Source organism: Mirounga angustirostris, unplaced genomic scaffold (genome assembly GCF_029215605.1).
Source record: "Mirounga angustirostris isolate CCGP_5_RB_7025 unplaced genomic scaffold, mMirAng1.0.hap1 SCAF_11, whole genome shotgun sequence".
Classification (NCBI taxonomy): Eukaryota; Metazoa; Chordata; class Mammalia; order Carnivora; family Phocidae; genus Mirounga; species Mirounga angustirostris.
Window position 1 is genome coordinate 46350641 of NW_026991719.1, and position 20627 is coordinate 46371267.

Sequence of the window (20627 nt, forward strand, 5' to 3'; positions counted from 1 at the left end):
CACACCATGTCATGTAGACATTTTGGATGTGCTTCATGAAGTTGAATCAGAGACATTATCTCAACACTAGGTTTGCCAGCTGCCTGTAGCCTGACGATACAACTCCTAGGAAGTGGGGAGGCAGGAGGAGTGGTACTACCATAAAGGTGCTCTGTTGAGTTGTAAAGGTCCCCTGCACTGCTGAGGTTAGATAAGCAAGGGAGGTGGGTGTGGTGTTAGAAAGCTCAGGTGGGTTGCATAGCCTTAAACCAATGCTTCCCAACTGGTGTCCCACAGCTGCCACAAAACGGGTTATAGGGTGGGAAGAAATGGCCCTAGAATTGACAGGTAGAGCACAAATGTCAGGAGAGAGTGCCTCCTAGGCAAGTAGTGTTATTAGTTTACCTGGGTGTGCAAATGTTTTCTGTGTGCTATGACCTGGAAAGATTGGGAGCATTTCCTTGAAAAAGTTGCTTGCTAATATAGCCAAGTCTCTTTCCCACCTTGGAAAATAGAGCTGGTAGGTCCTGTTCTATAAGGTACTGTGGAGAGGAGAGGATAACTGATTGGGGACATCGATTCTGTGTGCTGGAAAACACCTCCAGAGTTTTGGGGAACTATTTCTCTCTTCCAGGCAGTTCAGTTAGGGCTGATTCCATCTCCTGGCTTCAGGGGCTACATGAGCATAGGGTTTCCAGCTCTACCAGTGAAGAGTCAATCCCTGGATTTTTGTTGAAACCATTGGGAAGGAGCCATTTCATATAAACCTGCCAAGTGTCCCAGCTCTTCGTATGCAACTCATTGTGTAGTTTTTGGCTGCCATCTTCCTCTTTCTGGATCAGTGTCCCTATCAGTAAAATGGGTTGGTCAGACCAACAAGTGATCTATGGTTTCCTCATGGCTCTGCCACTTGTCTGAAGGAGTCAGATATAATGCAGTTCCCTGTCTAATGAAGGGCTACAAATGCTGCAGTTTGTTCTTTATTTTCAGACTGAAGTCAGTGAGAGGCACACAGCAAAGCAGAGGACAGGAGGAGGCTTAGTCCCATGTGAAGTGCAGATGGGGTGGGGCTTTGAGGCAGCTGGCTTCTCAGGCATAGGTGGTGACATACTGGGGCCCCATGTTCCCAAAGTAGGAACGTTCCCACTCACTCATGAGCTCAAAGTGCACAGGCCGATGACAGAAATTGCAGGCAGCCATAGACACATCCTGGAGGGGCAGCCCCACCTCAGTCCAGGCTACCAACAGCTTCTCTGAAAGGTGGTAGGGGGTGGGGAAGGAAAGAATTGGTTAGACTAGGTCTTCTTAATCCCTGTGTCACAATACAGATGTGCCAAGATAATGATCCCCTCAAGCCTCTAGGGTATCTTGGAACCAGAAGGAACTCCTGTTTGCTCCATTGTGTGCTATGAATATTACCATTTGTGTATGGGTGCTGTAATGTATAAATGATTGGGAAGCACTCATTTAACATAATTTAAAGCTGTACTAGCCTGGCCTGGACCACTCCCTGAGTACAGGACATGCTGTGACCCAAGAAGTGAATCCATCATCAGGAAACAGCCTAATGAAGATAACAGTGACAGCAACCATACAGTGTCATCATTTGTGACCTGGGAGTCTGGAGCGGGAGGTGGTCCTGGAGTGGGTGGGAATCCAGAGGAGAGAACCTGACCCCATTGTTGGAAATGCCTCAAGTGTGTGCCAGGGCTCTGTCCTTGACTTTGTTTTTATGCTTATTCCCTGGGAGATCTTGTTTAGTCTCATGGCTTTAAACACCATTTATATGCTGAGGATTCTGAGCTTTTCATCTCAGCCCAGACCCCTCTTCTGAATTCTAGACTTGTATATCCAACTGCCTTTCTGTATCACCACCTGGATGTCTAATCAGCATCTCTAATTTCACATGAGCACAGCTGAGCTACTGATCTCCTTACCTTCCACCAAGTCTACTCTACTTTCAGCCTTACCCATCTCTCAGTTGATGGCAATTCTAGTTGTTCAGTCCAAAAATTTTAGAGCCATCCTTTATTTTTCTCTTTCTCTCTTACCACACATCCCATCTATCAGCAAGTAACCATTGACTTTACCTTCAAAATTTAGACCACCTCTCATCACCTCGAATGCCATCATCAGGTCTGAGTCACTATCCTCTCTTACTTGGATTATTATAGTAGCCCCCAAATGGATCTCTACTTCCACTCATTCTCCCTTCAGTCTATTCTCAACATAGAAGTTGGACAAATTCTGTTAAAACCTGAGTCAACTATGTCACTCCTCTGCTCAAATCTCTCAAAAGACTGTCTATTTCAGAGTTAAAGCCTTCACAGTCTGGCCTCACATTTCCCCTCACTATTCAGTTTTCTCTTTGCCTCTTGCTTACACAGCTCCATCCACATTCATCTCCTTATTGTTCCTCAAATATAGAAGAATACTCCTGTAATACGTTCTTCCCTGCCTTAGTCTATTCCTTCTGTCTAGGATGACCTTCCCTTTGATATATGCCCAGCTAACTCCTTCACCTCCTTCATAGCTTTGCTCAAGTGTCACTGGAGTGATCTCCACCCTTAACACTCTACTTAATGCTACAACCCTCCTCCAAACCAGCCCCTCCACCCCAGCACTTCCTATTCCCTTATCCTGCTCTATTTTTTCCATAACACTTAAAACTACCATGCTATATTCATTGCTTATTTTATAAAATTTTTTGACTATCTCCTTCCACTAGAATGTAAGCTCCAGAAGGATAGTGATTTTGTGTCTGTTTTGTTTACTACTGGATCCCCAGCACCTAGAACAGTGTCTAGCAAATAGTAGATACTCAATAAATATTTGTTGAAAGAATGAATGAAAGGATGACTAAGTCTAGATAAAGGAAGTAAGCCAGAGGAAGGAGTGAGGGAGGGCATTCCAATAAAAAGGGAGCATTTTTAGCAAAGTACCAAAGGTAAGAAAGTAGAGCAAAATAAGGGAATTACAAGTTACTCAGTGTAGCTGGAAAAATAAAATGAATGTGGAAAAGAGGTGAGGGCCTAGAGATCACCATGTTTAAGGCATTGAATGCCATGCCAGGGAGCTTCAACTGTTCTACAGGCCAGTGATCTCCAAATTTTGGACTGTACATTCTATCAGTATAAACATTTTAGCACATGCCTCCAATCTATGTATGTTTTTTATATATGGATACACGTATCATTGTCAGTCTAAATGTTAAAGATCGATATCAGTAAGGCCTAATTTCCTATTTTTAAGATAAAAAAAGGAAACACAAAATTCTAATAACCCCCCTCACCCTATGGGTCATTCGCATACTTCACATTGGAGGCCACTGCTCTAGTCCACACAAATAGGAAACATGAAGACGTTTAAGCAAGGGAAGTATATTGTCAGATGTTTGGACAAGAGATTAGAAGGGATCAAGAGAGAAGCAGGAAAATTAGGAAGAAATTACATTGACATGTATTCAAAAAACTGTCAATAGAAAAAAGAACAGATTTGAGAGACTGGAAACCATTTGCAGGATTGGGTTGACTGGGGTTAAAGGACTGGTGGAGTCATGGTAAATGCCTCTCATATCTCTTTCCTGCAAAAGCTCAGCATAAATGGACACTCAAAGAACCGAGAATACTGAGGGCTCTATAATTAAAGCCCAGAGCAACTTAGAGGACTGAGCAAAGTGTCCAGGAGTGGATCATCAGCTCAGGCAGTTGTGGTTATGACTGTGGAGGTAGAGACAGACTCCCCAGTTCAAATCCAGTAGCTGTGTGACCTTGGACCAGTTACTATATATTTTTGTGCCTCAATTTCCACATATATAAAAGGGAAATGCTAATAGCACCTCAGCCTCATGAGTATTAGATGAGTTAATACATGCAAAGAGTTTAGAACAGTGCTTGGTGCATGTTAAGTACTTAATAGATGTCGGCTAGCATTATTTGATGTTTTTGAATGAATGGCACCTACCTGTCTTGTCTTCCTTGAACTCTCATACTACCTATGCTCCAGACAAACAGAATGACTGTTGCCAATGCATGTCTTCTGTTTTCCTATTTCTAGGTCCTTGCTCATGGAATTTCCTTATTCTGGAATGTCTTTGTACTATACCACATGTACTTCAAGGTGCAGCACAAGGAGTTCCTCACCCACAAAGCTTTCCTAACTTCACACTTCCTACTTTCTCTAGCCATAAGTGATCACTCTTCCTCCAGCTCCCAGAGTACTGGAGCTCATCATACTGGACCAGTACTGTCTATGTCTATGTCTGTCTCCTTTTTCAGACTGTCAGTTGCCTATATGTCTTTTGTCTAACAGACTTGGAATGAACATCTGCTCTGTCCCAGGCCCTGTGCTAAAAACTGCATTCAATGGGAATCCAGTAAACTTTAGGTGAATTGACCAAACTGGCATCATTCAGGATAAAACTCAGGCTATTCAGTAGCTCTATAAACCTCTCAATCCAGTCCCTGTCTTATGTTGTCTTTGTAGACTTATAGATTGGCACTCCCTTCTTCCACTCCATTCCTACTACCCTACATTTCAGTAACACCTGCTTATTGTTCGTGATATATCTCAGGCAGCTTTGCACCATTCTCTTTGCCTTTCTTTATGCTCTTCCTTCTGCAAGGAATACCACTTCCACACTCTGTTTCTTATCTTGGTCCAATACCACTCACCTTATAAAACTCAGGTGTCACCTCCATTAGGAAGCCTGTCTTGAATCCTGCATGTTGGGTCAGGCCTCTCCTCTCTGCTCCCACAACTCTGATGCACTGTCTTTGTTGAAATTTGATCACCTCTTAAAGTCATTCTATGGCTCACCTGAACTGGAGCCCTATGAGTCTAGGGACTGTGTCTCATCCATTTATTACCCTAGTATAGGGTCTGGCACACAATAGATGTTCTAGAGATACACTCTTAAACTGAATGGCATTCATTCCCTCAACTTCTTCAGGTCCTGGGGCTGAAGGGAAAGAGAGTATATAGACACCCATATTGAGAACTTACGCACAAAGTCTTCCATCATCTGAGGGCTGTGGTGGGGAGAGGGTGCCAGGCGCAGCAGCTCTTCACCCCGGGGAACAGTTGGGTAGTTGATGGCCTGCACATAGATACCATGCTTGGAGAGCAGGAGATCACAGATCTTGCTGTTCAGTGCTGCATCACCCACCTGGGCACAGGAGAAAGCTTGTTATTATCTGCTACCCTGGCCCCACTATCACTAGTTCCGTTAAGCAGGTGGAGGGAACCAGACGAAAGAACATCATTGAATTTTGGGACGGATTTTCTTTTTCATAAGGGGCTTTGTGGCAGCTCCAGAATTTTTATCAAGGAGTTGCTCAGAGGCAGCAATTAAATTTGAAGGGGTTGGGATTGAGGTGGTGCTAGGTACCTTGTCTTGAAGCGGTTTGCAGAGCAAGGACACTGGTTTTACCTAAATAGTATGTTAATTTGGGGTGGTTTTGGGTAAGAAGATGAACCCCCTAAGCTACCTCTGGGGTGCTGTAATTGGCTTAATTTTTTAAAAAAGCATATTTCAAAAATAGTCTTTCCCAATTTCCCCAATATTTCCCACTTATCCCCAAAAAGGAATATTGGCTTAACCCAAGCAGTGACTATTTCTCAACCATAAAACAGTCACAAAAAAAATCTCCTGACATACTGACACACACAAATAGACGTTATTTAAAAGAGAAGTAGCAGTTCATTTTTAAAGGCAGTAAACACACATGGTTGGAAATCCAAAATAGCACTTTTTCCCATGGTTTTTGACTTTCTACTTTCTGACTTTAATTTTTTTTAACTTCAATTCTTACTAAGAAATATGTTTCACATCATGACCGTATTTTACATACACATACACATATGTGTGCATATACACATATATAGAACTGAAACATTTCTCACAAAATGATACCTTCTCCATGTGTGATGTACTCCAACATTTTTTTAGAATTTTTAATACTAGTCATAATATACTAAACTGATATTGTGACCCACTAATGGTTTTGATCCACAGTTCCAAAAACACTAAATTGTAGGTCCTGGGTACCCAATATTGTAAGGGTCAGGACAGTCTAATAATCATGAGATAATAGCTAATGCAAAAAGAGGTGACCAATCCAGAATGACTGATAATTTTTCAAAAAGGGTTAGTAGCTCGAAATGAGGGTAGTTAACAGGAAAATAAAGGACTGATAAGAGGAGCAGGTGTTGGTTTGCTGGGTGTGGGAAGAGATAAGTGGGTAGGGTGGTGGTCAGGGTGGGGCTCTCACCCGGATAGGGATGATGTGGCTGGGGCAGGGGATGACAGGAAGGCCCCTGTCCATTAGTAGCTGGCGCATGTGCTTGACATTGCGCTGGTGGGCTCGCCTCAGGGCTTGGCCCTCCTCTCCCTTGAGCAGCCGCACAGATTCCAAAGCCCCAGAGAGCACCATGGGAGGCAGTGAAGTGGTAAAGATGAAGCCGGCAGCATAGGAGCGCACCATGTCCACCAAGTCACAGGTGCTGGCGATGTAGCCACCCACACAGCCAAAGGCCTTGCCTGGAGACAAGGGGGAAGAGGAGGATATGCACAGAGCCCATAATTAGTCTTTAGAGGAACAGGATCATGTCCAGATAACACAAGGATGTGCACCAGAAGCTGGAGCTCCAGACTCCTTTTTCCAGGCCTCTGCTTATCTCTCTTGTCCATGACAAGACAGACAGCTGATAATTCTGCTGCTTTGAGATAGGACTTTCAAGGCCTGCCACATGCAGTGACTAGATAGGCAGTAGCTGGGTGGGGACCTTTAGCTGGTTAGGCCCAGTAGTTGAACTAAGATGAAGCTTGGGGATGGATTGGGGGAGGAATTTAGAACCACAACTCTCCATGTACTGACTTGAACCTGGTTATTTGGCCCTGCTTAGGGTTCTTCTCAAAAAACCCTCCCAGACTTTCTCAGCAACTCTGCAGTGGGGTAAGAGTGGAAGGAGGGACTCCAGGAGTTCCATAGCCTGAGGCTATGAATTTTACCCAAATAACTTCTACAGCTTTGGGGAGGGGGAAGGAAAGGGTCTTGCAGGGGCCTCCTTTCTGGATTATATATAAGGCACTCACTCACCAAGAGTTCCAGAGACAATGTCAATCTTGTACATAATTCCATCACGCTCCCCAATTCCAGCACCCCGGGACCCATATAGTCCTACAGCATGAACCTCATCCACGAAGGTCAGAGCCCCATACTGGTGGGCCACATCACACAACTCCTCAAGAGGACAGATGGCACCTGAGAAAAGCCAAGAAATAGAGGTAGGAGATCACAACCCCTCCCCAGCCCCATCTCCAGTGTGGAATTTGTGACCCATAACTATTTAGGGTTGGAAAAGGGTGAGGGTGTGCACACTTGGGACTATTTGAAACCTTAAATGTGTTGACTGCCTCCACCTCATGCCCACTAAAGGTGTGTGTGTGTGTGTGTGTGTGTGTGTGTGTGTGTGTATGTTTTCCCTAGTTTGTAATCAAGGCTTGCCTCTGTGTTTTCCTATTTTTACTTCTGACAATATCTGTCTTCTTGTTCAAGCCATTTTCCAGCCTCTCTTTTCTCCCCCCACCCCAAGTTTGTATATTTCCACTTAGGGTTGGCACTAGCCCATATGATGCTTTTGTTTTAATAAATTCAAAAGAGCAAGTTTTTGCTCCAGGTTAATGCAGTCCTGATTTCAGATCCAACTGATCCCTTCAGGCAGGTACTTTTGGAAGCCTTGTCAGTATCTTTATATTGCACTGGTCCTCCCTGTTTCTTTCTGGATTTCTGTTACTATCTCTTTTTTTTTTTTAAAGCCATTTCCATTATTATTTCTCTCTCCATTTTTTTGTCTCTGCTTTTGTTTTTCTCTATCCTCTTTCCTTCCCCTCTCTTTTCTCTCTTCTCTTCCCTCCCTTCTTCCCCTCCCTCCATTACTTCTCTTTCTCGCTGTTTGTGTCCCTTTCTGTCTATCTCTGTGACTATCTCTCTGCTTCAGACTTTCTTTCCCTGTACCTTTGTTTCTCTTTCTGAGTTTCTTTATGCCTCTGTCTTTTTGTCTTTTCTGTGTCTCTGTGGGAGTGCATTTCTCTCATCTCTGTCAATATTGTTACCTGAGGGAACCCTCCCACAGGCTGTCTCAATCTATTGAATGAAAGAGAATTAGAAGTAATCTGTTCACTCCTCACCATTTTTCATACAGATTTACCATTTTCCTATGTTATTCTAGATGTCTTCTATGCTGATAATTGTTTATAAGGTCTTCAAATGGCTGTGAATCTCATCTATAGACTTTGTAGCCACTTTGCATATATAAGAACTCATACCTTCTGTCATTCCCCATCTGAAAAATGCTGAGGTGCAGGGAGTTGGAATACAGAATAAAGTTCTTCAGGTGAAACAGGGGCTCCAAACCAGGATTAAAGAATGAGCAACTCAGGACAACATGAGGGGAGAAAATCACTGGAGGTGGAGCTCAAGACAGAGAGAGATGGCTCAAGCATCATTTCAGTGGAAGAAATTTAGCCCTAGAATTGACAGTTTAAGTAGTGTCTACCAACAAAATAAGGAGACATTCATTTGTAAATATAAGGAAGTAAAATAATTGCAACATGGTTTCCACTATTATGATATTTACTTAGATCATAATAAATGGAATGACTTCCATTGTCTCTAATTCTTACAACCAGTTACTTTATGTTGGGGAAAACTGAAGCTCAGGGAGTTGAAGAGTTAACCAAGATCATAGGAGCAAGTAAGTGCCAGAGGTAGGATTCAAACCCAGGTCTCTCTCATTTGAAAACATGTTTCGATTCCAATGCTTCATACTGGAAGAATCTCCCAGGCAATGGTTTGTAAAATTTTTCATTGCAGAAACCAGACACTAGAGTGATTCCATTCCATTTCTAATGGAGGGAGTGCTGTGTGAAGGAATTGGAATCATATGTTCTAGGGTACAAATACTCTGGCACCAATTTACTGAGCCAACCAAAACAAGTTGGGTGCTGCCTCTGAACTTCAGTTTCTTAACCTGTAAGATCAGTATAATAGCTGCCTTTGGCATTTACTGGTTGTATGACCTTGGGCAAGTTACTTGTTTGTGTCTCAGTTTCTTCATGTAAATAAATAGGAATAATAATAGCAAAGACCTCATAGAATTATTGTGGAGATTAAGTGAATTAATATGTATAATATACTAATAATTTTGCTTGGCATGTAAACAAATTTTATACATGTGAGCTATTATCATTGTTATCATTGTTTTTATGATATACATACCATCCATGGAGTGAACAGTCTCAAAGGCCACAATTTTGGGTGTCCTAGGGTTGGACTCCTTTAGAAGTTTCTTCAGGTGATCAGGGTCATTGTGCCTGAAGACAAACTTGGCTGCTCCACTGTTGCGAATACCTTGGATCATTGAAGCATGATTGCCTGCATCTGAGTAAATCTCACACCCTGAAGAACCAGATGCATATTCCTTAAGCTTCTGTTCCAGTATTTCCACTTCAACCTCAGGGCTGAACTGACAGGGGCAGAGAGCCAGCTGTCCCTCCCTTTGAAGACCCTGTCTGCTCCCCTCTCCTCTGGAAGCCTTTGTGACACCTCTTCCTCCCTTGAAAGAACTCCCCTGCCCTGAAATTCTGACCCCTACACCCTTCCCTTCAGTCATTTCTAAGCCTGATCTGGCACTATCTTGGGGTGGAAGAAATTTAAATTCCCAAGAAGCTCTAGAGTTTCTTGAGGACAGGGTCTAGGTTCCTACTCCCAGATACATAAGATCAAGCCTTGGAAAGGAATTTATCCCAGGGAATGTTCCTGATAATAGATTCTTCCTGGTCTAGATGAAATCCCACCTCTTCCAGGTAGCATCCCTCTGCTTATAGTTATAGGATGGATACTTAACAGATTTTCCATTTGAATCATAAGCTCATGGCATGTTAGAGCAGAACAGAACATTAGTGAACAGGGAGTCCAGCTCCTTAACTATTATAAGTGAGGAAGCTAAGATCTACAGAGGGGAAGACCTTTCTCTAGGGCCTGAGAAATGCAGGGCTTTTCACTGAACAAATATGAGAGAGCAGATGGAGGTGGGAAGTTGGTGGAGGAAATTGATTCTTGGCTCCCCCAAAATTGCACTGACATCAAGGAAGTGTGGCCTTTCATTAGAGCAAGTTATCACTTATCACTTCTAAGTGAGGAAATCAGGCATGACTTCCTAGAGGACCTGTCATGAAGGAAAGTAGACTGGGAGTTTCTTGAGAGCAGGAATTACACATTTTTGTTGTTGTTAATGCAAGAAGATGTTTGAAGGATGCATTATACACAGTGTAGTTCCAATGAGTTAAGCATATGGCTATTCCCATATGCTTCTACAAATACTTTTACAAACACTTATATCTTAGTGAAAGATGTTCCTTGAAAGATGCATTATACACAGTGTAGTTTCAATGGGTTAAACACATGGCTATTCCCATCTGCTTCCACACATAAGTTTACAAACATATGTTAATGAAAAATGTTATTTGTAGCTTTGATTTGTATTTCCCTGATGATCAGTGATGTTGAGCACCTTTTGATGTGTCTGTTGGCCCCCTGTATGTCTTCTTTGGAAAAATGTCTATTTATGTATTCTGCCCATTTTTAAATTGGATTATTAGTTTTTTAGGTGTTTAGTTTTATAAGTTCTTTATATATTTTGGATACTAACCCTTTATCAGATATGTCATTTGCAAATATCTTCTCCATTTCATAGATTGCCTTTTACTTTTGTTGATTATAAACTACCAACACTGAAACAGGAAGAAATAGAAAACTTGAACAGACCAATAACCAGCAAAGAAATTGAATCAGTAATAAAAGAACTCCCAACAAACAAAGGCCCAGTGCCAGATGTCTTCATAGGCAAATTCTACCAAACATTTAAAGAAGAGTTAATACTTACTCTTCTCAAATTATTTCAAAAAATTGAAAAGGAAGGAAAACTTCCAAATTCATTCTATGAGACCAGCATTACCCTGATTCCAAAACCAGATAAAGACTCCACTAAAAAAGAGAACTATAGGCCAATATCCCTGATGAACATAGATGGGAAAATTCTCAGTAAAATATCAGCAAACCAAATCCAACAATATACTTAAAAAAAAATTCACCATGATCAAGTGGAATTTATTCCTGGTTTGGAAGGGTGGTTCAGTATTCACAAATCAATCAATGTGATACATCACATTAATAAAAGAAAGGATAAGAACCAAGTGATCATTTCAATAGATGCAGAAAAAGCATTTGGAAAAGTACAACATCCATTCATGATAAAAACCATCAATAAAGTAGGTTTAGAGGGAACGTATCTCAATGTAATAAAGGCCATATATGAATAACCCACAGGCAATATCATCCTCAATGGGGAAAAACTGAGAGCTTTTCCTGTATGGTCAGGAACAAGACAGGGATGTCCACTCTCACCACTGTTATTTAACATAGTACTGGAAGTCCTAGCCACAGCAATTAGACAAGAAGAAGGAATAAAAGGAATCCAAATCAGTAAGGAAAAAGTGAAATTTCCATGACTTGCACATGACGTGATGTTCTATATAGAAAACCCAAAAACTCCACCCAAAAATTGCTAGAACTGATAAATGAATTCAGTAAAGTCTCAGGACACAAATAAATGTACAGAAATCTGTTGCATTTCTATACACTAATAATGAAGCAGCAGAAAGAGAAATTAAGGAATCAATCTCTTTTATAATTATACCAGAAACAATAAGATACCCAGGAATAAACCTAACCAAAAAGACCTGTACTCTGAAAACTATAAAACACTGATGAAAGAAATTGAAGATGACACAAAGAAATGGAAAGACATTCTATGCCCAAGCATTGGAAGAACAAATATTGTTAAGATGTTTATACTACCCAAAGCAACCTACATATTCAATGCAATCCCTATCAAAATATCAACAGCATTTTTCACAGAGCTAAAACAAACAATCCTCAAATGTGTATGGAACCACAAAAGACCTTGAATAGCCAAAGCAACCTTGAAAAAAGAAAAGCAAAGCTGGAAGCATCACAATTCTGGATTTCAAGTTAGATTACAAAGCTGTAGTGATCAAAACAGTATGGTACAGGCACAAAAATAGACACATAGATCAATAGAACAGAATAGAAAACACAGAAATGACCCCACAACTGTATGGTCAATTAATCTTCAACAAAGCAGGAAAAAATATCCAATGGGGGCGAAAAACAGACTCTTCAACAAATGGTGTTAGGAAAACTGGACAGCAACATGCAAAAGAATGAACTGAACCATTTTCTTACACCATACACAAAAATAAATTCAAAACCAATTAAAGACCTAAATGTGAGACCTGAAGCCATAAAAATCCTAGAGGAGAACATAGTAACCTCTTTGACATTGGGTATAGCAACTTCTTACTAGATATGTCTTCTGAGGCAAGGGAAACAAAAGCAAAAATAAACTATTGGGACTTCATCAAAATAAAAAGCTTTTGCACCATGAAGCGAATAATCAACAAAACTGAAAGGAATAACATATTTTATCTTTCTGTCTCTGGTTCTCAGTATAGGTCTAAGTACACAGTAGATGCTAAGTAAACATTTACTGAATGAATGGATGGATAAATTACTGATTTATAAGTGAACAAATGAATATATTACTGAATGAAAGAGTGAGAGGAGGGGTATCAAAGATGAGGCTGAAGAAGTAGCTAGAAGCTAGATTAGTGAGGGCTTTAGAAGCCATGATAAAAAGTTTGGGTTTGGTCCTAAGGGCAATGGGGATATATTAAAGGGTTTTGGGCAGGGGGTAACAAAGATAGGTTTGCATTTAAAAAAAAATACTATTCTGCCTGCTGTGAAGAATAGAATATAGGAGGGCAAAAGTGAAATCAAGAAAATGATGTTGGGGGTGCTCGGTGGCTCAGTTGGTTAAGTGTCTGCCTTCGGCTCAGGTCATGATCCTGGAGTCCCAGGATTGAGCCCCATATCAGGCTGCCTGCTCATCAGGGAGTCTGCTTCTCCCTCTCCCTCTGCCCCTCCCTGCTTGTGTTCTCTCTCTTACTCACTCTCTCTCTCAAATAAATAAAATCTTAAAAAAATAAAATGATGTTTGTTTAGGCTAGGATGATGGCAGTAGAAATGGAAAGAAGTTTAATTCTAATGGTTGAGGAGGATGTTCACTGAAAAAATTCCTAAAGAGGCTGGATTTAGTTGGAGTTATGTGTGCTCTCAGAAAAAGTTTCCGAGAAACAGTGGGGATGTTTACAGTGTACTGAAGAATCAATAGGAAGTAAGGAAGTAGATAGCAAGTGTGGAGATTTCTCTCAGTTTGTCTGTTATAGGAAGGAGAGAGATAGGGCAGTAGCTAGAGAGTGATGAGAGGACATTTTTTTTTTTAGATGAAAGAGACTTTAGCATGTCTAAAGAGGAGAGGCTAAAGATCTAAGAAGGAGAGAAGGAAGTGATAGATCAAGGTTTCTTTGGAGGTGGAGAGGAATGAGACACAGAGCACCAGCAAAAGGATTAGTCAACAAGATAAAGGGCACCTCTTTCATTGTGACAGAAGAGAAAAAGTGAGGAGAGGACATGTGGGATGTTTATGAGTTTGTAGGTAGTTTGTGTCAAGGAGTTGAGGACATTGCTACTTGAAGACTTCTATTTTCAGTGAGGAAGGAGTTGACATTATCTGCTGTGGTTGAGGGTAAGGTGGAAGTGTAGGAAGGCTAAGAAGACTGGGAGGTTTGCAAAACTGCTCTGGAGATTTGGAAGGCTGACCTTGGAAACAGGATTGCTAGACAGCATAGAGGACCTGGTAAAGGTTGGGGACCATGAATTTTTAGTGGCTCCCACCTGAATAATTATATGCACCTAGGATTGACATGAAGAAGGTGGAGAGTTATATTTATCTGTGGTTGGGGATGTGATGGAATGACAACAGGCATATGAATTGAGGATATTAGCTAGAGAGTGGGAGATTGGGAAGATCAGGTCCAGATGGGATACAATGAAGGGATTGGCTTTAGGCAGAAGAGTTGTGCCTTCAAATTGTAAAAGGAAAGAATGAAAGAAGCATAAATGAAAAATCAGATAAGTTTGTAGGTTTGATGGTTTTAAGTTAAAAGAGTTTCTGTCTGGTGGCTTCTGTTTTCTTTGTGATATGAGATGTGAGGTTATTTGCTAAGATGAAAGAGGAGGTAGTCACAGGTTTTAAAAGAAAAGAATATTTGAAGAAAGCTAGTATAGGGACATAAAAGAACTATTTATGGGTGTTAGGAGCCCAGGTGAATTGGGGGAGGGGGTGATAAATTTATGGTGTTACCTTTCTGTGAGGTTGGGCAATGTTCCTCAGTAGTACTCTTCAGCCTAACTGAAGAAGGTGTTAAATGAGAGGGATATAGTCATCCAGTGTTGAGGATACATAAAGTGGGTTAGAAGGAAGGGCAATTGGGAGCAAGTGAACTCAGAATAGAGGGAAAAGGTGATGAAGGCAGTGAGACTGCATTCTGTAGTTCAAGATACCAAACCTGAACAGAACTCAGGCCCCAGGCTTACCTGGCAGGATCTTTGCCAGGGTGAAGAGAGTAGAGTCATTGGCCACAAAACAGGAAGAGAAGAGCAGGGCTGCGTCTTTTTGGTGCAGCTCAGCCAGCTCCTGCTCCAGCTCCACATGAAACTTACTGGTACCTGAAATGTTGCGGGTACCACCAGCTCCAGCTCCATGACGCTGCAGGGTCTCCCTGGCCAGGAGAAAACAGAGGGAAAACACGGAGAGGGAAAAACCCTTGTCAGGCACTGAGGAACTACACAGGTTTCTCTTCACTGATGGAGGTCAGTGTTGACTTAGTGATCCTATATGAGCTGTGTCCTATGTAATCAAGTAGAGGGCAGGATGGAGACAGTGAGGATACATGGGTACTCCTCGGCTGATGGCACTCAGGGATAGAGGGAGAAGCTAGGTTGAATTTGAACAGCTTGGAAGACCTTCTAGAGGAAGTCACACAGTATCTCTGGCAATACTCATTCTGTAACCAGAGTAAGAGCTCATGGAAAGTGGACCTTGCTTGGTCTTCTACCTTTTCCATAGAGCTGGACAATCAAGAGTTTGGAAATCATGGTTTGTTGACTGACATGGTTCATATCTGAGAATTAGATATGCTGGAAGACCATGGACAAAAGGGGTGGTAGGTGGAACTCAGGTTTCCACTCCCAGCTCTGCCTTTCCCTTCCATGTGTGGCTTTGATTCTTCTCTGTATGTGTCCCCACAGCTCATGCCCCAGATCTTACTACTCACTGTGTAGCTTGCAAAACCCGAGGGTGCCGGCTCATGCCTAGGTAGTCATTACTGCACCAGACAGACACATCCTTTGAGGCCATAGATGCCTCAGAGAAGTGTTGGGCAAAGGGGTATGCATCAGCCCAGCGGTTTACGGTCTTGAACACACGGTAGGTGTGGTCCTGTTTCTTCTCAATGATCTTATGCCTGAAAAATTGGTCATAACCAAAAACATGGTTTCCTGCAGAAGTAGAGATGGAGATGAAAGGAATTCATTTTTAAATCACTTCCTGAGTAGTCCATATTTTATCCGTGCTGTTGATTTTGAGTTCTCCAGTTTTCTTTCCATTTATTCAATTGATCAGTCATTAACTTACTGAGCCACAGTAACTCTCCATTATTTCATTCAATCATCCCTTTGCTTTCTCACTTGCTCATTCACTCAGCAAATTATTCATACATTCACTTGGGCTTCCTACCCCTGGCAAGGCCTCCTCTCTTTTTCTAAGGTTATTGTGGCAGCCTTCTTGCTGAAATCAATACTTCTAGTTTCAGTGGAAAGAGTATCAACAGATTTGGTTCCTAGTTATTGCTCTGCCACTTCCTAGTTATGTGACATTAAGCAGGTCATGAATCCATTTTCTTAGTTTTAATTTCCTCATCTGTAGAATGGGGCTAATAATACCTTCTTGGAGACTTGTGACCATTTGATGACAAACAGAATGTCATACAGCCCAACTAATGTTTGGTACATAGTATTATTATAATTATAGTAGTAGTAGTAGCTAATATTTAAATATATTATTATAATCAATATTTAATGAGTGCCTATTACATGTAATGCCTTCTCTTAGGAACTTTATAAATGTTATTTCTTGTATTCCTCACAATAGCCCTATGTGGAAAGTATTATTAGTATCTCCATTTTACAGATGAGGAAATGGAGGCATAGACAGGTTAGGTAACTTGACCAAGGTTATGCAGCAAGTAAGTGACCTACAAGTAAGTGACCTAGAGTTTACTTTTTAAAACTGCTATTTACTGCAAAATGAAGCAATACTATTTTCAAGATAAATTGAAATAATGTATGCCAAAGGACTTGTTAAACTCTAGAACTCTTTATACGAAACGGAAATCATGAATGTTGCAGATGACAACTTATGTGGTAGGGATGTAAGCTGGTAACATCTTTGCTGCAGGGATGTTTGGAAATATGTATCAAGAGTTTTTAAATGCAAATACTGGCATACCTAGAGAAATATTTACAGCATTGTTAACAGAAAAAATGATTGATATCCAGAACTTATTTTTTAAAAAAAACTCTGAAGAATTGGGGTGCCTGGGTGGCTCAGTCGGTTAAGTGTCTAACTCTTGATTTTGGCTCAGGTCATGATCTCAGGGTTGTGAGATTGAGCCCTGAATCAGGCTCCTGCTTAAGATTATCCCTCTCCTTCTGCCCCCCAGTTCTCCCTCTCAAAAAAAAAAAAAAAAGAATAACATAAACACCTCTGAAAACTTACTATGAAAACTTTTCAACCCAGTGGAAAAATGGGCAAAGGATATAAACATAAAACTCAATAAATGTAGAAGAAGTTGCTTAATCAAGGAAAAACCAAACTGCAAAATAAAACTTCCACCGATAATTGATAAAGATTTAAAAGTTTGCTAATATCAAATGCTAGAGAGAGTGTGAGAATATGGATACTCTCTTTGATAACTGGTACACCACTTTGGAAGGCTAATTGACAATGTTTATTAATATTGAAAACATACACAACCTTACACCCTAAGAATTTTCACCTGTTAATGCTATCCTAGAGGAAAAAAAAAAAAAAAAGAAACCTGACCTATGTGCATGAAGAGGTACATTCAAAGTTGTTTGTTACACCACTATTTGTAATAGGAAAAGTTGGAAGCAACTCAATAGGGGGATAGCTAAATAATGTCTAGTATATCCATATGGGGTCTAAGATAATACTATATGTTATCTCTGAGTACATTTATATGTACATAAAGCCAACATACACTATAAACCAGAATAAAGTGCAAGAAAAATAATAACCTGAATTTTAACTGCTTGATTAATTGAATGATATTGCATCCATGCTACAGAACAAGCTTCAGCCATTAATAATTATTATGCATCTCTAGGCTTAGGGACATGAAATGATGCCCATGATATATTGTTAGGTAAATAAAGCAAGATAACAAAACCAGTAGAATAAAATCACATTTCTAATAAAAACATGTGTGTGGAGGGAAGCATAGGAGGTGTGTGTGTGTGTGTCTGTGTGTGTGTGTGTGTGTCTGTGTGGTTAGCTACAGAAAAATATCTGGAAAAAATATAAAAAGCTAATGGTGGATGGTGGAACTCTGAGTGATTTAAATTTCCTTCTTTATATTTTCCTATATCTGTTGAAAAATACTTTAATGAATCATCTTCCTTTTATATTAGAAAAAAGCCAAATTCCATTATGAAAAATGAATATAAACACATACAAGAAAGGGGAAAAGGCTGTCTGTAAAGGGTGAGTTTTTGAGGGAAGCATGGAGAAGAAATAGTAGGAATAAACCTAGTATTTAATGAGGCCTCAAAACAGCTAGAAACACTTCCATAAATCTAATTTTATTTCTTCCTCATGATAACCTGTTGAGGCAAGAATTAAAATCTCATTAAAGGGAAGTGACATACTTGCCAAAGCACATTGATCCAGCAAGTGCCAGCATTAAAATTTAAACCCAGACTCCCTTTGGTTCCAAAGCACTTCTTTGCCATTTCCTCTACTGTTTCAGAAGCCCCTTCAGCACTCCTTCCACATTCCAACTCCCCTTATTTCCACTTCAACAAACTCACCAATCATGTTGTTCTGAACCAGGTGTGTGACCTTCTCTGAAATTAGCTCTGGCTCCTGGGGATTGGAGAATGGCTTTCTCAGGCTGGTTGAGGCCAGGGATCTGGGCAGGTCTGACAGAGAGTGTGAGATTCATTGGCCATGAAGAGAGGGGAGAAAAAAAGAAAGCATGTGCTGTCCTCTTTAAACTCAGTACAACATGAAAATTGAAGTTTATGAAGTAGAGAAGCCTGAAGAGAGAAGAGGTATTCTGCAAAGTGAGCCCCTACTCCTCTCCCCAAGTGAAAACTTCTGTGTTAGGACACCTTCCATAAGATGTTACATTTTCCCATTAGGATTTTCCCTTGGGTAAAGTAACTGGAGCAGCCACCCTGAATCTTGTACTTGAGAGGCATATGCAGGGCAGTGTACCTTATTCTTTTCCGAATATCATTAAAATTCAATTTTGAAATTTTTACCTTTAATGATATCCTAAAAGGGCTTACGAAAAATGTCAACAGTGTGGCCATATTTCAAGTGTGATTATCTTGAATAGTCTGCACCAATTGAGTTGACCTTGGGCTCATACCCTTCTAAAAGATGTACCTGCTTCCAACACTTACTTTTTCATGCAAATCCAGATTGTTGTAATGTGGTATTGCTTAAATGTGGGAGCCCAGACTGTTGGGATCCATTTAGCCACTTGGGAGAGAGGAGGCAGAACTCTAGAGGGCTCATTTTAGACTAATGGCTTAAAGTTTCAAGAGCCTATACATGTATGTGTGTTGGGGAGGGTACATTTCAGTGCACTGTCTAAGCTATTGGCCTACCATGGTCCCCTTGGGAAAGACTGGACTTCCCATTATGGGATGTATACTAGCTGACCTAGAATTAGCCTAGCTCAGGACTGTAATGAAGTGAATTCAAGTATTAGGAGTAGAGCCTGGATGAGGTGGCACTTGACTCCAACCTGTCTTGAAAGTCTTCACATCCTCCTGGACTTCTGGAGCTGCCTTCTGCACAATCTTGCTCTTCCCATCCTGGAGTTCTGACAGCATAAAGGGACAGTGTCTCTTGGCCCAAGATGGAGAGTCTATGCAAAAGTAAGAGAATAAATGGCAGTGCATTTTTAGCCATAAATTTAGTTTAACAATGATTACTAAGACCAACTGTATCCCAAAGCTCTATCTCAGGCTATGATAGAGATACAGAAATGGATGAGTCTGATCCCTGTGCTAGGGGAGCTTCTAGGCTGGCAGAAATGGTATATACTGAAGACACATTATGAACAGTGCTGGGATGAGAGGGAGGACATGGGCTATAGAAGTCTAAAAGAGGGAGGGGACGTGACCCAGAATTGGAATTGGACAGGCTGGAGGTTTAGACAAGCATCACAGAGGAGATGATGCCCAAGTTAAGTGTCACATGAGAAGTATGAGATATTCTGGTAAAGGGTATGGGTGAGCGTCATTTGACAGGACCAAAGACACAGAAGCTTGAGACAATAGAGTTGATCCAGGCAATTTTAAGTAGTATCAGCATGACTGGAGTATATATAGTGTGAGGGGCATGATAGTGAGACTCTTGAGAGATATTGGCAGAAGTCAGAACCCAGGTGTGTTTTGGGACCAGCTCATTTAGCCTTGACACTTTTCACATGAACCTTCTCATTTATTAGGCAATGATGGTCAGTATGACTTGGAACTTTGTCTCCAGGACCCAGACATTCTCTCCCATTTGCCAGAAACTTCTTCTTACCTCCTCCAGCCTTGGTTGCCTTAAGGTGGATTTGAGAACAGGTTGGTCCATAGGTGGCCAGTATAGGACAGCGTCCAGTACCAAACAGGAACTGGTGAGTCTTAATCATCTTGCCCAGGAGGCCTATGTGGCCCCGGGCAAGCACCGGACAGCACTGTAGCAAGATGGCTGCTGCTACCATCTTGAACCCGAAGTCCTGAACAAGATGTGGAAGAGATAAGAGTCCATCATGAAGGCCTGGCCAAAAGCCAAGGGTCATTCCTGTGTTTGAACCTTTGCCTTTAGCTTCCCACCCAATGCACACTGCCCTCTCCAGAGATGCCCTTATTGTCCTTCCACAGTATGAACTTTTCCCAATGTCAAAATGTACCAATAGCACATCAGGGAGGAAGAAATGAGACCATGACCATTAGACAATGGGGTAAAGGAAAGAGTTCCAACTGAAGGTCAGAAAGCCTAAATTCTGATTCAGACTCTGCCACTGATCCCTTCTGTGATGGTGAGGATTACTGAAATGTGATTGTATGTGGCAGGATGAGAGCTGATAACCCACCAACTCTTTGATAACACTTAAAGCTAAAAAGTCTTTCTAAGAATATCAACTTCAGTCAAGTTAATATTCAGCCTGCTAATGCAGACAGATGTCATTGGCCAGGGCTCCTGAGGCTTGGCTTAGAGTGTTTACTGAGCAGGCCCAACCAGAGAGGGAAAAGGAGCTTGAGGCCACAGGTACCCAGCTTAAGTAGACTCAGGGA

The 20627-nt window shown here is 41.2% G+C and overlaps 1 protein-coding gene across 1 annotated transcript; it reads right to left on the reverse strand.

Annotated features, from left to right (window-relative positions):
- Positions 1-950: 950 nt before the first annotated feature.
- Positions 951-20062, reverse strand: ALAS2 (5'-aminolevulinate synthase 2). Its single transcript, XM_045878725.1, has 10 exons — positions 19873-20062; positions 19085-19207; positions 18138-18248; positions 15302-15524; positions 14562-14746; positions 9261-9440; positions 7080-7244; positions 6252-6520; positions 4984-5146; positions 951-1232 (listed from the first exon to the last, which is right to left on the reverse strand). Exons 1-10 carry the CDS (start codon positions 20051-20053, stop codon positions 1069-1071), a joined length of 1764 nt encoding a protein of 587 aa, XP_045734681.1. The 5' UTR covers positions 20054-20062; the 3' UTR covers positions 951-1068.
- Positions 20063-20627: the final 565 nt, after the last annotated feature.

Bases quoted from the DNA above. Each gene is read 5' to 3' on its own strand.
- ALAS2 (XM_045878725.1), bottom strand. From the start codon at position 20,053: ATGGTAGCAGCAGCCATCTTGCTACAGTGCTGTCCGGTGCTTGCCCGG. The intron at 18,249-19,084 runs GTTGGAGTCAAG...ACTCTCTGTCAG, and splicing joins TGTGAAGACTTTCAAGACAG to ACCTGCCCAGATCCCTGGCC. The intron at 5,147-6,251 runs GTGAGAGCCCCA...TCCTGTGCCCAG, and splicing joins GCCACATCATCCCTATCCGG to GTGGGTGATGCAGCACTGAA.